The 14,888-nt window shown below is 42.8% G+C and overlaps 1 protein-coding gene across 6 annotated transcripts in view; it reads left to right on the top strand.

Annotated features, from left to right (window-relative positions):
- The window catches only part of LOC119660530 (mucin-5AC), a 304,327-nt gene that overhangs the window by 284,866 nt on the left and 4,573 nt on the right, over positions 1-14,888 (top strand). Inside the window, exon 10 of one of the 6 annotated variants that reach the window (XM_038069159.1) lies at positions 6,295-6,432. The exons of the other annotated variants lie outside the window; for them this stretch is intronic. Within the exon in view, the coding sequence (XP_037925087.1) occupies positions 6,295-6,298 (4 nt within the window). The 3' untranslated portion in view covers positions 6,299-6,432. Of the gene's footprint in view, positions 1-6,294; positions 6,433-14,888 lie in introns of those variants that run through there. 6 annotated transcript variants of the gene reach the window in all.

The raw sequence follows: 14,888 nt of genomic DNA, 5'->3' as shown, positions 1-14,888 counted from the left end.
TTCCAACTTTTAACTTATTATTTAACCTTGAAAATATAATAGCTACTTCCTTGAAAGAAAACAGGATTTGTCTTGTATGCAAGGCATTCAGCTTTAAGATAAATGCGGGAAATCTGACGTAACATCTGAAGGTAAGCTGTAATCAAAACCCCAAACTAAGTTGTGACTACCGTGCCAAGGGTTCAATGGTCACAGGGGTTAAGATATGGCTGTGAACAGTGAACTCTGGGCACCAGGCGACCCGCAGTTTCAACTTGTCTTGACAAAAAAGGGGCTCTGTCGAGATCGACTTATTTTCCCCGGAAAAACAAAGTCCATAACAACCAACTATGGAGGAAAACCTAAAATACAAAAGAAAACAGCAGCGCTTTGATCATGACGATACAACCCTGAGCGAAGGGGCAAGCCGGAGCTCTTCGATGGGAACTCGAGTCTAGACTCAGCTTCTACACTTAGTCAAGTGGGAACCAACCCTATTGGGTCCCAGTCCTTAACGGAGGCGCCGAAGTAATTCCTTTCTGGACCCCGGGATCCAATCGGCGTCATCTGCTGAGGTTAAAGTCTTACCTACGAGTAAGCATCTGTCTTCACGTGGCAAACAGCCTTGGGGCAAACAGCTTCCGGGCAAAAAGCCTTCGGACAAACCGCCTCCAGGGAAACACCTTCGGGCAAAACACAAACCCCGGTTGTTTCAATGTTGAAGCGAAAGGATCGTCTGGGACATCTGCGACTAAGGGCAAACTCACGCGGCAGCGGTCATCTGATGATCCTAACTCTGCGGCTCAAATGGATCTTGTATGACAACACCAATCCTTCCGGTGTTTCCGAGCTATCATCGTTTAAAAAGTGCTTTCTCTGGCTTCCAGAAGAGGAGCACAATGGTGCTGAGGTTCTGGAACAACTTGGAGTTTAGAATTACATCAACATCTCCACCAGAATGGTATTAGGCAGCAAAGTAGGATGAAGAACTGATAGGTCGGGAACTTTCCTCATTATCGACGTTTCTGAACGGGATATTAAGAAGGTTCGGGAACGAACGGCTACCGGCTCTGCTACGGGATTCGGACCCTCACATTATAAGTGTCGGCTCCAAAAACCATCGAAGGCGACGTGCAGTCTACGGCATCTTCATTTGAATCGTACATCAGGTGCCATATTTCTTAGATAAATTCACAGCATTTTGAAGCAGCGACTGCATTTATCAATCGTCGGATCAATAGCTGTAAGACATGTATATACCTCATATAAGGTGGTGGAGAACCCCAACAACCCATGGTTGTTTTTTTTTGGGGCTTAAACTTCCGACATGCTGACTTGTTTTATGCCAATGGAAGCAATAGACCAACGCTCCTGCATAGTAGTTTCAAAAGATCTCGAAACTATCTTGGTTAACGACCCTTGTGACAGCAACACCACACACACAAACGATCAAATTGGCCACAACAAGCCAACAAAGACATAAGGAGATTCCATAATGCTCTGCTTATTTCCCTTATGACGTAGACGATGTTCCTAATGGAACATTCATCAGAGCTAATCAATATGCCAACAGTTAAGTTCAGGGGAATAATAGCAGGCTGTGATGTTAACGCCTACCATATATGCTGGGGAAGTTCTAAAATCAACGCAAGAGGATCAAGGCTACTGGAGTATCTGGTAGGAACCGAATCGTAGATCCTCAAATGTGGTAATAAACCCTCTTTTTTCAACGTGGTCAGGCAAGAAGTCATCGGCTTCACGGTCGCATCCCCTGACATTGCGGCTTTTATCGGAGAGTAGTATCGAACGATATCACGCTCTTGGACCAACGGCGCATTGATTTATTATTGAAAATGGATCCACCTCCACCCACTTCTTTCGGAATCCACGTAAGACAGATTGGGCGACGTACAAAACAGAACTGAGCGCCCGAGTTACGATTCCTGGGAGACGCATGAAATCCCTTACTGGAATTGAAAGAACAGCCCAGATGATCACAAATAGTATGAGGCAAGCTTTCGAAGAGAGCTGTTCACTCATGATGCCAAAGAAGGGTAAAACACCATGGTGGAACTCGGATTTGGCGAAACTGAAGAAAACGACAAGGGCGCTCCTCAACCGAGCTCCAAAGTCTGATTCAGCCGCATGCCGGATTCGGTAAAAAAAGGGTCAAAAAGTTCTAAAGAAGAGCATAAGGTCGGCCAAACTATTCTCATGGAGACGCTTTTGCGGAAAGACCAATTCTCTTAGGGCAACCTCAAAGCTGAAGCAGAACCTTGTCAAAGAATAAATAGGCGATCCTCCGGGGATAATACAGTGGACCTAACAAAGTCTGAGTGCTTGGAGCTGTGGATCCCCCTCTAAATTAAACTAAGTTACGTGCATTTTCCTTGTCTTGACAGACGCTATAATATCCCATGTTATAATCCATTTGAAGAGAATTGTTATGATCTCCTCTGTCATGCTACGCGACGCACTCCTACTTTGTAGGATTGACTGTGCTAAAAAGGAAACACGTGTTCACTAAAAGCTTTAGTATCTCACCAGAAAATTCTTCGCAAGTCTCGTCGCTCAGAAAGAACTCAAATCTATGTTCATGGGACACAATCTTACTGGGCCACTAGTGCATCCAATATATTAAGAGGACTCCAACCAGGACCTCCTCTTGACCGCCTTCATAGCGTTCTAATAAGTTTAAGGTTTCCAGCAATTATGTTTGTGGCAAATATTAAATATCTCCCTAATCAGGATTTTCTTGCGGTATATCTTGAGGCCCTGCAACTTTGCCAGCTTTATCGTCAGTAAATAGGAAGGAGCTTTGGCATGATGCAGGTTGATTTGACTAACTCTTATGTTTGTAGTCATAAGTGCAGTCTAATATGAAAACCGCCGCTAATTGAAAAGTCTGCTGCGTTCAGCGCGGATCTCACCGCGGTTACCAGCTTGTCCTCACCTTCCACCGAAAGTTCCGCTTTCTTGAGTCCGATTTCTCTAGATAACGCCACACTTGGTTGTGTAGCAACGTCCATGTCCTCATTCCCAAGAAACTTCGTCTTCTTTCGCCTTCCGTTGTCATCGACTAAAAACCCTCCCGGGTTCACGGAGTCTGGGCTGCATGGACCTATTTTCACATACCGGCTTTAGACCAGTTGCGTCCACATTACCAGCTTCCCTTTCTTCCGTTTTTCCGGGTAAAGGAGGAGGAGAAGGTTCTGACAGGCAAGCCTGTAGTCCCTTCTCCTTTGCGGCTTATATTTCCCTCTGCCGAGCCTTCCTCTTCCTTATTTTAGAAGAGTTAGGTAACAGTGTCATCGATCGACCGGCCGTAGTCAGATTTCCAGTTCCTCTCATTAAGGGAGTTGCTGTACTACCCTTTTTTGGCTGACCGCGCCGTAGACACCGGGTGTAGGTTTTCGACTGAAGTGGAGAGCCTGTCTTCATAGATTTCTCCGTGGGGGCACATGAATTAGGTGAGGCCTCCAGAATCCGTGCCTCGGCCACGACCTGATTTCTCAGTCGCAGGTGAATTCGAAGTCTGTGACTTCTTCCCTCTTGGAGAGTTACAATCCTTTGTTTCCATCTTGATGTGTTTTTGGACACTCTTAGTGTAGTAGTAAACTACCACAAGCTCCCCCACCACGACAAGGTGGTGTCCAAAGGGGAGGTCGTACTTCTGCGCTTGTTGGATCTGATTGATATTCCTTGCAGAATATTTATCTTTGACTGATATCTTATTAGATATAGATACACATCTATGTTTTAAAAATGAAAGTATAAAAAGTTTGCAGTTTACTTTTTCATATATTTGCTTTCCGATTATAGAAAACCACAAGTGGTTTCCACACATAAATCTTTTTCACTTTGGACGAAACTACTCCGAGCTGGATATAAATGGTGTATATCTGCAGGCAAGAGTAACGGCTCGCTCCAAAGGTAGAAGTTGTTCGATTCGTTGCAAAAGGTGAGAACTTTTACCCCGGTTGATGGTTTTCTGAGTGATGCAAAGTAAGTTAGATAACTGGAGTAGTTTAGGTAGGGTCTAAACTAGGTTGAAAAAATTTGGGACTTATTAGACGACAGTGGATAGTAAGCTAATCATTTTATAGTTTTGACTTAAATTCGGTGTGCTAATCCTTTCTAGTAATTAGAGATCTATAGTGTATTTCACAGAATACATATTCATCTTTCACAGCTTTTTCGTGAGATAATAAATTGTTCCCGTGGCTATACTAGACAAAGAGCAGAAAGTGTGGCATAGTTTAATAGTAGTGTTTGACATAGTCTAAAAAATGATAAATGCATAGCCAAAGTAGCGTTTGCACTGGTTCATCCAGAAAAGAAAGGCCTGAAGAGGGACAACCTAATCGTCGCTGCTAAATTTTCAGAGCATCTACTTATCATTACCCTAATTGCGACAAATCAATAGATTGCCCATTGAAAACGTAACCCCTTCTTGTGGAGATAGTACAGAAGGAAGAAAAACTTTGTACCTATTAGTGAAAAGGAAAGTTTCGTTGAAAACTTAAATCGAACCACGAAAGTACTATGGACCTACAGTTCCCAAAGCAAGTTAACAAGATCCAAAATTAATTGCTATAACTGCTATAGATATCAAGACCGTGTGTCATTTTCTGACAATGTGCTTCTATACTGCCAGGACTTTCTGAGAATTCTGCACTCTTCTTTCCCAGCTCTAAGGCTATCCACTCGTCGGCCATCCTGGGATATGAATGGCGACGTAGTCCTTTGTTCAAGCATGCTTCAGGCCAGAATACTTCGATAACCCCATGTAGGCACGAGATGATTGAAACTTGGAGCTTTCAAGTAACATAAGCGGCCATTTTCCATGTTCTGCTCTAATGGAATTTCCTCGGAAACGTATTTAAAAAAGTGTAACTTTTTAAACGATCGTGGTAGGAGATTTTTGAACGCATTCTTGACAACCGTATTCGCGAAATCGTTAAAATAACCGTGAATCACGCCGGATTTGTCAAAAACTGCGGAACTACTGACGCAATACACGCTGCGCGGTTACTCATGGAGAAACACCGTGAGAAGCATCGGCCTCTTTACATTGCATTTCTGGATCTAGAGAAAGCGTTTGACGGTGTACTACACGAACTCATCTGATATGCTTTACGACAGCACTTAGTGCCAGAAGAACTCGTGCATTGAGTTCAATTGCTCTACCACGATCCGAAAAGTAAAGTTCGAAGTATGGCGGGTGTATCAAAACCGCTTCGTGTCTCTGTCGGTGTTCATCAAGGAAGCGCCCTCTGACCACTCCTCTTTGTTCTTGTTATGGACACCGTCACACAGGATATCCAACGTCCTGCCCCCTACACTCTGCTTTATGCAGATGATGTTTTCTTAGCATCTGATAACAAAAATGATCTCGAGCAACTTGTCCAAAAATGGAATGATCGCCTCATGCAACACGGTCTCAGATTGAATCTAAACAAAACTGAATTTTTGACGACCGATCCCCATGAAATAGGCACAATCACTGTCAACGGCAGTGAGCTGTCCGGAAGTGAGCGATTTAAATACCTCGGGTCGACGCTATCAGCCAATGGAGAACTGTGTTATGAAATTGCTTCACGCATCCGCGGTTATGGGGTTGCACCGATCGTGGAAAAGTTGCGAGAGAAGCGTCTTCGATGGTATGGTCACCTAATTCGCGCTAACGAGAATTCACTTGCCAAGATTGGTTTGAACATCGATGGTAAACGACCAAAAGGTAGACCTAAACAACGGTGACTTGATACGCTAGATGGGGATTTAAAAGCCTCAACATTGCACTCAGATCAGGCATTCGATAGAGTTAAATGGCGAAACCGATCACGACGAGCCGACCCCGCTTGTGAACGGGAAAGATAGGCAAAGATGAAAAATTCTCTAGAAGTTGCTCAAATCAACCCCCCCCCATATTTTGAAATTATTGTGTGATTAATGATATTACTATTAATTATATTTAACTTTATTTCATAGTTACCGGGCTAGCACATTAAATAAAAATAAATTATTGATAATTACATTTGAATTTAAGGGACCTATTTTTGGAAAGATATTGTATACAGCATAGAACCATCTTATTCACTTTGACAAGATCCTCCTTCCCAAACAATAAAGCTAATCCCATCCCTGGTTTGCTCCGCAATGTTTGTCACAATACCAAATCCATTGTGTATATTTTACAGATTTCCAGACACATTTATCTCACATCCATAATAACTTAATTAATTGTCTTACTTCTAGTTTACCTTTTTTCATTTTATTTTCTATTTTTTCTTTTTCTTTACCATGTACTTTTAGTTAATTTTAAATCTAATGGTTTTTACTGCAAAACAAAAAACACAAAATTATTCTTAACTAATTATGATGGTGATGGTGGTGTTGGTGAAAGAATAGAAATTGATGATATGATATTATTTTACACTAAATCGGATGAAAGCATCTTTGATGGGTAAGCCTATGTATACATATCAACAGATCAATTGAAAATTTATTTATTTTTATGTATTTTGCTTTTAGTATTTTTATTATATATTCAAGTCGACGCTTCATATTGCATTAATCCATTTATTTTCATCTCTATTACTATTTCTATTTCATATTTATCATTTATATTTTTCCCAATAATACACATTTCTAGGATTTTAAGACCTTTACTTGAAAAGGTACGGCATTGCCTCTATCTATATTCGATTATGTATCTGTGAAATGGTGCAATAGATCGTAGTAGGGTACCAACTTTACTACCCATCAATACTTATAGAAAGACACAATCAAATCAGATAATCACCAGACACACTATTTCATCAAACTTGGTATTTAGCATTCAACCAAACCAATAAAAAACAAAACCAAAGCAACAGAAGGTGGTTTTGAGTATTTATTCTGCTTTGTAACCATATCAGATACCTACAAACCACACCTTCGACCCAAGCATATACATATATCCAGACGCCTTCTCCACAAATCAACAAATTGTGAAATCTGGGATAGAGGGTCCATTCAGCTCTCTCTTCCAACTTCTCTGTAATATAGTAATGGTGCTCTAAGCCCTGATTTCCCTCCTTCCCCTTTACTACAATTGTTGAATCTGATCTCTCCTCTCTCTTATGTTTGAAATGTGTCCTCCACCTCTGCTCGTCAAAAACGAACATTTTAAATATTAAGCCATCAAGAGACTGTCAAATGCGGACTATCATCCAGGGTAAGGATATCTTATCCTATTTCACATCTCACCTTTGGTACCACTTGGATTTTTTGCTCTGTATGCATTTCTTTTTATTTTAACGTTGCTGCCGTGGAATCAATAATAATTTTGATATCTTTTGTTTACGGCTTGACGGATCTTAAGTCCGTAGCTGCAGCCTTGTGCGCTGTTGCTTCGATTTGCTCGGAAAAGCTCATCTTTGAATCAAGCGTCAGTGTAAGATACGGTTGGTTTTGACTCGGATTTTGGTCAGTCGAATTTTTCCAGTGCAAGGTTGAAACCATGAGCATTAATCCGTCCGCTTACCTGTCGTAATAATATGCCAAGTCGGCTTTGCGCGGGTTCGAAAGTACATTCAGCAACAAGCGCCAAGCGACCCTTTTGGCATGTCGAATCTAAGCGGACTATCGTTTCAGACGCTTGGCCCTCATATCATCACATCATCTGACCTTCTATCGTCTTATAGAAAAGGGAACGGTTCTTCCGATAATCCCTCAATATCTGTAAGAGATAGCTCGGCCCGCGACAACTACTGTCTAGTGTGCCTAGAATATCTTTTCATTTTACGAATAGCATCCATAACTTGCATGATCCGCTATGGATCTCCCTGCTCCAAATCCGTGGGGTTAAGTTCACATCAACACGTATCGCTTCCACGGGTCTGCTTCTTTCCGGACACTTTCCCGGCAATGTGAAGCATATAAAGTGGTCGGTATGCAGACGCCAGCCCCTGATCGCTTTTCTCTTTACTGATCAGCTCAAGCCTCGCCACCTTCCAATGAAACGCAAAAAAATCCCTCTTTCAGGCAAACGTTAGTGCGCCCTGCACGCTGCTGTCATTATTCTGTACGGGACGCGCACAGAATAGTGCCCGCACAATGTGGTTCATCTGTTCGACCTCCAGTGAACAGGGTTTCTGCAGAGCCCCGATTTTTCGAATTACCAGCTTGTTACCGAGGTCCTACGGGTCCCCATTCACTTCCTCCATGAGGACCTGCCAGCAGCGAACTTTGCTCCTGTTTATTGCGCTGCGGTGTCTGCTTTTGGCTGATCTGTACTCTGTCATTGTGGTACATGCCTCTTTTCGGTAGTTTAAACGTTGTGACAAGCGGCGGAATTTACGGCACTCCTTCAGGAACTCTGCAATTTCCGCCGTTCACCAATACATAGAAGGTTTGGCTCGTCTCGATGCCCTCCAGCGCCGCCTCACTAGTTTCAAGAGTTTCGACAAATTTCTTAGTGTTCACCTTTGCGAAATTCCACGCACAAAAAAGAGTGCTGGGGTGGTACACACCGAGAGGTTGCGTCAACTACTTCGAAGAGGACGTATTAATAGTCGTTTGCCGAGGACTTTTCCAGAACTTACCATCCGTTCACCATTGACGCCAGTGATTCCGACGCAAAGGTTACGTAGGGAATGCTTCATTGGCAGCCTGGGCGCCAGAACGTTGGGGTGGATGCGATACTTAAAACTACAAATCCCGTTCCGCCATTACGAGAATTCGTTCCACTATGGAATCTGGGTTAAGCGTGACCCATTCAAGTGCCCCAGCATTGAAGCCACCCCTGACACTGAGAAACGTTACCCCTAAACACTGAATCTTCACAAAGCCATCTCCTCGGCCTTCGGTAAGAATCCTAAAGTGGGTACCATCCCGGACCCAGATGGTAGCGGCCCTTGTTTCAGTACTGTTCACTGATGAGCACTAGATGAGCTTTAATCTCAGCAGCAAACTGCGCCAGCAGCTCATGACCGGTTGCAATCCGGTACATATTGATATCTGTATTATGTGGATCATGTTAACTGCGTCCTAGTTCTTGCTCTAAAGAGTGGACGCCGCCCCGAGCCCGCTGTGCTCAACGGTCTCATCAGACGTGCCACGTTCCCTGTATAGAACGCAACTCTTCTTTTCGTTTCGGATGTTTGGTTTATGGCGTTCCTGATCGCATCTGCGGGAAGTTGCCCTTCTGTCAGGTTTCCGGCAGGTTGCAGAAATGTGCCCATAATCTAAGCATCTATAACATTTAGATAGAGCTACACCGATTCGTGCGGAAGCGGGGCACAATAGTCAGGAACGGGTCCACCCTCGGAGACAACGCCTCTACCCCAGTTCCCTGAGGCCTGACCTATTCTTAGCTGATCCAGGAACTCACGGACGGATCAGCGCTTAGTTAGGACAATGCGATCTACTAATACCGGTTCAACGAACACCACCCGACCATGAGCTGACGACCCCTGAGTGTAGGGTCCCCTTACCTAGCACTAAGTGCCTTGGAGTCAGGTCCTAATGGCTCAATTTATAGAAAAAGGAGTTAATTATCTTACGAATGCACACTGATGCAGATTTGACAATGAATGATTTTCTGGCGTCGAAGTTCTCAGTTTATTATTTATCATTCTTTGATTAAAGATTAAGCTATATATATATATATGTGGAATTGGAGCTAATTAAAACAAGAAAGCGGCAATATTTCATATTTTATCCTCTCTTATTATGCGTGCGCTTTATCTACTGAGACTGCTTTAAAAGTAAAAATGCTACCCGTATTTGTTGATCCTCACTATCACCCCACATAAATCTTATTGAAAACGCAGAGGTTAGCTAGAGAGCATAGTTTATGGACACAAAATTCTACTGTTTGTTCCAGTCTTGTCACAATAGCAGTGATGTCGTGTCTAGCGCTGTTAAACTGTTGATTGACATCAAGCTCAATGCCACCATTGCCAAAAGCAACGCTACCAAAATAGATATATAGATTGACACCCTCTATATTCTGCCCGTTAAGACGGACAAGAAGAATGCGGTCATCAGTCAGATTGAAAATCTTGATTTTGTTGGTGTTTATTTTCTGTCCGACTCTGCTTGCCTCCGTTTGTAACTAAAGCTATTTAGCCATGGTCCATGACTCGGTGAGACAGCAAACGGGTGTCGTCAACGTAATGGAGGTGTCATAGTCTATTAAAGTCCTCCGGACAAGGCAGCATGAAGAACATTACCAATAACACGAAACAATAGTATCGGGGACAGAATGCAATCTTGTCGGGGTTTATTGCTCCAAAATCATCCAAGAGATCTGAATGTAGTCAGGGCGTCAGCAAAAACTATGTAGCCTGCTCTCTATCGATGTTCAAGATGTTCCTTAATAGGTTTCAAAATAATTTTAGCTATTATCTTTGCGACGGCAGGAGGTACACAAACATTCTTCGATTTGTCATTCTCAAGATGGGTACCCCTTTTCGGAACCTTGATCAATCGCCCCTTCTTCCACTTACTAGCAAAGATTTCAGATTTCAAGAATAGCTCAGGAGACACAGCAAGAGCAGCCATGAACAAACTGGGTAGGAATCACCCACCTCAGGGGCCTTGCCATGGTTGACCGCCGCGCGGGATAATTTCATTTTTATTTAGAGGATCAGTCCGTGTCCACTTGCTACGGTGACTGGTCATTTCTTCCACGGAACTTCAACAGATATTATATGGTTGGAAATCATAGTAAAATATTCTTTCCACGTCACTGTGGGGGAGGAGTCTACCAATACCTGTACGTTCTTTCGTGGTACTGTCTACGGTAGCGCAGTCGTCATTATTTGCAGCATCTTCGCCCTTCCTGACTAATACAATAATAAATTCCCTATTATCCCAGCCCTAGTTACGTTTCGCTTCCCGAAATTTTCTGCGGCAGATATCTACTCGCAGCGACATCCTTCAATTTCCTATGCTCCGCGATTTACCCCGGCAGTCAGCCAGAATTTATGGCGCTCCTTTGGGGCATGGCCAACCACTTCATTTGCGCAGAAGGAAAACTCCTTTTCATGGTGGCTTAGTGCTTATTAATATTCTTCGCCGAACTACTCAGAATGGCATTGATGCAGTCGGCGACATAGTTCTCCCATTGTGGAACGACAACTGGGCCCTACCTCTGCGGACGCGATAGGCGAGCGACCATCAAATGATGATCTCTTTCGAAGTCGATAACAGCACCTTTCTTGTTTCCCACATCTGCAAGACAATTCCTAAATCTATTGCTGATGCGATTGATTTGAGTAGATGTATGTTACCTGGCAGTTGAAAACCAACTGATCTTATGGCAGGCTCTGCGCTTGAACAAAGTGCCACCAATGACGCGGCGTACATCCCTTGTCCGAGTAAGGTGTTATCAGAGCTCATCTTGGCATTTAGATCATCCATCACGATCACAACATTGCAGTTCGAAATCTATAGGAAGCCTCCTTCTCTGCTTCGGAAGTCTTCATTGGGGTGTAACACCATATTATTGAGGTTGTCCCCAGCATGAATCGGAATCTCGGAGTATTCCGCTTGATGCTTCCAGGCCGCGTCTAGCGGATGTAATAAGCATTAATCCGACAGAAGATTTTCGGTTACTTCCGGCAGGTCTGTAAAATTAGAAGTGCACAGTGCCAAAAGAGTGAAAAGAATCCACACAGTGCCAAAAGAGTGAAGAAAATCCATCATCTTACCTCGTCTAGTCCCAGAATGACGCTTCTATATTGCTGAAGATAGAGCAAGCAAGTATTCAGAGGAGCATTGAAGCGTTCTTAGAGAAGCATTTGCTAACGAAAGCAGAAGAATGGACCGGTAGGTCAGTTCGATTCGGTTGCGTGATAGTCAATTCTGAAACATAAGGACATTTAAGAATTTTAGATTCCCTTTTAGTCGCCTCTTACGACAAGCAGGGAATACTTTCAGTGAATTCTACACCCCGTAACTCACAGGAAAATCCCTATCTAAGGCTAATACTGACTTCCCATCTAAAGTGTAATAAATACAACTAGTCAGGATGAAGTTGGCCAAGGTGTTACAGAGCCATTCGGACTGAAGCGACTTTTCATTACTTTTCTCTCAACTGAAATTGGGACCGTTTATGACAAATACTGATCATACACTTTTAAACAGTTAAACATCGTTCACAACTACATGGCTCCTGCTGGCTTAGATTAAGGTCATGGCGTTTGGGCTCTCAAATGAGTCCCATATCGTATTCGGCCTAACGGATGCTTACTAGTATGTATATGAGACCAGATTCAATATGTAAACTACGATTCCTACTGATTGCAAGCGCTTGTCAGCGGCAACAAATCTGCTTCAGAAACTTTCCTAACTAAATTGGTCTAACGAAACTACTCCTGTCTCCAATGCCCTGCGGCTCAAGCTCTGCCGTTAGAGAAAACATAAGGAAGCATCGCCTATCTCGTACTCGTACTGAAACATTGATGGATTTCTGACGTTCTACTTCTAATTGGACCGGTATCCATGCCCTTCTGAAAACCGGTAGGGAAAAAAGACCAAAGCCGGAGTGAAAATCAAGCCCTTCTCTAATAGCATAATTTACCTAATTTTTTTCAACTTTCTTCATTCCAAGTACCCGAGAAAAATCCGGGCCCAAAGAGAATCCAGCTCCGGGTGAACCACTCCCCCTCTGGGCAGAGTTGGAACCACCCATAATGAAGGTTCTGCGGCATCTTTCAACATATTAAAATCTTTTCAAATTTTCCGTCAAGAATAACTTCATTAAGACACTATTCTCGACCCAAAGACATATAAACATATTTGCTCCAAGATTTTATCTCTTAATTATGCTTAGGTCATACCCATCCATTCAGTTGTTAAGAGTGAATCAGCCTCTCCTCTTTTCTTTTCTCATTTTCAATACAAACCATTTAAGACTCAACATTTAACTTTAATTTAATTACTCCATGATGTCATGTATGTGACACTGCACAATGGGCGCTTGCTTTTTCCAAACATTCCATTCTCGATCTAATTTGTGACAATAAAAAATTCATAAAAATTACAATAGCATAATAGTCCTCACTGCGCATACGATTTTTGAATTAATGGCGAATCGGTCCTCAGCTGTGAGGGATGATGAATTAGATTGAGCATAATGCGTCAGTATGTCTCCTAGAAAAGATCAACGATGATTAATGGCTTCTTATCCATCCCAAGCTTACATCATTAGGTCCAACGTCTGAATTTTCTTACGAACCTTTCTTTCATCTGAAATGTAATTGATTAAGACTAAGGCGTGGGTGTATGGGGCTTTGTTAAGATCCAATACCGTTGCGCAAGAATTGAATGCTAGCTACACATTTTGAACTTCACTTGAGATCAGGCACTCCAGTGTCTGCTAGATATGCTTGCTGACATCACCAGATACAATTTGATCATCATAAGTTAGTGATTTGCTCTTTCGCGACAACATGTCTACCTAATAGTAGCTTACCGAAACAAATCTGACTAACGATCATTTGGGTACGAAGGGAAAACGACGATAACAAATGGATATGACAAGCAGATAGACGGATGCATGGAATGCACTTCAGAAGCGAGAACTGAACCCTCTCGGGAGAAGGGTGTCAAGGGTAGTAGTAAATGTAACTTGTTCTGCTGTCTGAATTTGAAGGCCAAAATCTCTTTAGTAGAGAAGTGCCAACTGCCAGTAAGCGTGCAATCCCCAAGCAGAAAGTATGTGACGTTTAAGCGAAAAAATGAGGAGTGATTTTGAGGCAATTTTTACGCAGACATAGCATAAACGATAGAAGCTGATCCCGATTAGAAAGACCTAGAGGAACATTATATCATAGTAGCGTTCGAGAGACCAAATAGAAGATCTCATGCTGGAGCCGAAAGGATCCAGCAGGGGCAAGGCTCATGGTTTCTGCAACCAAATAAAAAGATTCTTTTTCAACAACAAATCATAAGGTCTCAACATAGTACAAAAAAGGTCACATCAATCATCCAGCAAGCCAAGAAACCACGGATCTGCAAGAAGTCATCAAAATTGACACATGTGCTAAACCAAGAGAAGTGTCTTATATTAAAGTGGCTCCTCATGATTCAGGCAAAAGATTGTTTTGTGTTGTATCATTAGGATCGAAAAGTTGTTTGGAACAATAGGCGGATTCAAGATTCTCAGACTCTAAAGGGAAACGGATCCTGAAAATATCGGCGACAACCGGGCTCATGAGGGTAACTTCGGGAGAATCGTCGAAGCTCTTGAAACAGGCAAAGTCGCGCTGGAAGACACTTCGGGGAGTGGTAGGGTTGCAGTTGTCACTGTCGTTAATTCAGTGATGAACTTGATAACGACAGAATGTGAAGGCCACAGTCGTAGCAAGTCTTCGATGTGCTGACTGACGGTGCAAACTGCCGACCCACTGAGGAAATGTCAAGCTCCGCTGTTTGCCATGAAGTAGTATAGGGATTCAGCCTGAGGTCCGACCTTTGAAACGCTTCCTAGTACAGTCTGCTAAGACTCATTGTTTTGCTTCGAGACGATAGTGTAAATGAAGAACATCGCGAATATATTTCTTTGGAATGTAGACCTCACTGTTGTTGTGCACGAGAATCTGGCGTTTAGCAGTCCTCAATTTTTTAACAAGAGATTCAGCGCAGCCTTAAATGTTATGTTTCATGTAAAGCTGAACTTTTTAGTCGGTTTGAGCCAACTATTGCCAAAAATAAGGACAGAGCTAGGCATCATTAACAACTGATATCTGTTCAGATCCATCCGCAGCCAAGAGCTGCTCCATCGAATTCCCCGCTTATAGGTTACCTTACGACCATTCCGCTCGAGTACAAATTTCAGCATTTCGCTGGGAATACCATCCTGTCCTGGTGTTCTTTATGCTTCATGGACAGGGCTTCCAGTTCCTTTACAATGA

This window comes from Hermetia illucens, chromosome 6 (assembly GCF_905115235.1).
Source record: "Hermetia illucens chromosome 6, iHerIll2.2.curated.20191125, whole genome shotgun sequence".
NCBI classification, from domain to species: Eukaryota; Metazoa; Arthropoda; class Insecta; order Diptera; family Stratiomyidae; genus Hermetia; species Hermetia illucens.
The sequence above is the reverse complement of the archived record's forward strand: the minus strand, read 5'-3'. Positions and strand labels throughout refer to the sequence as shown.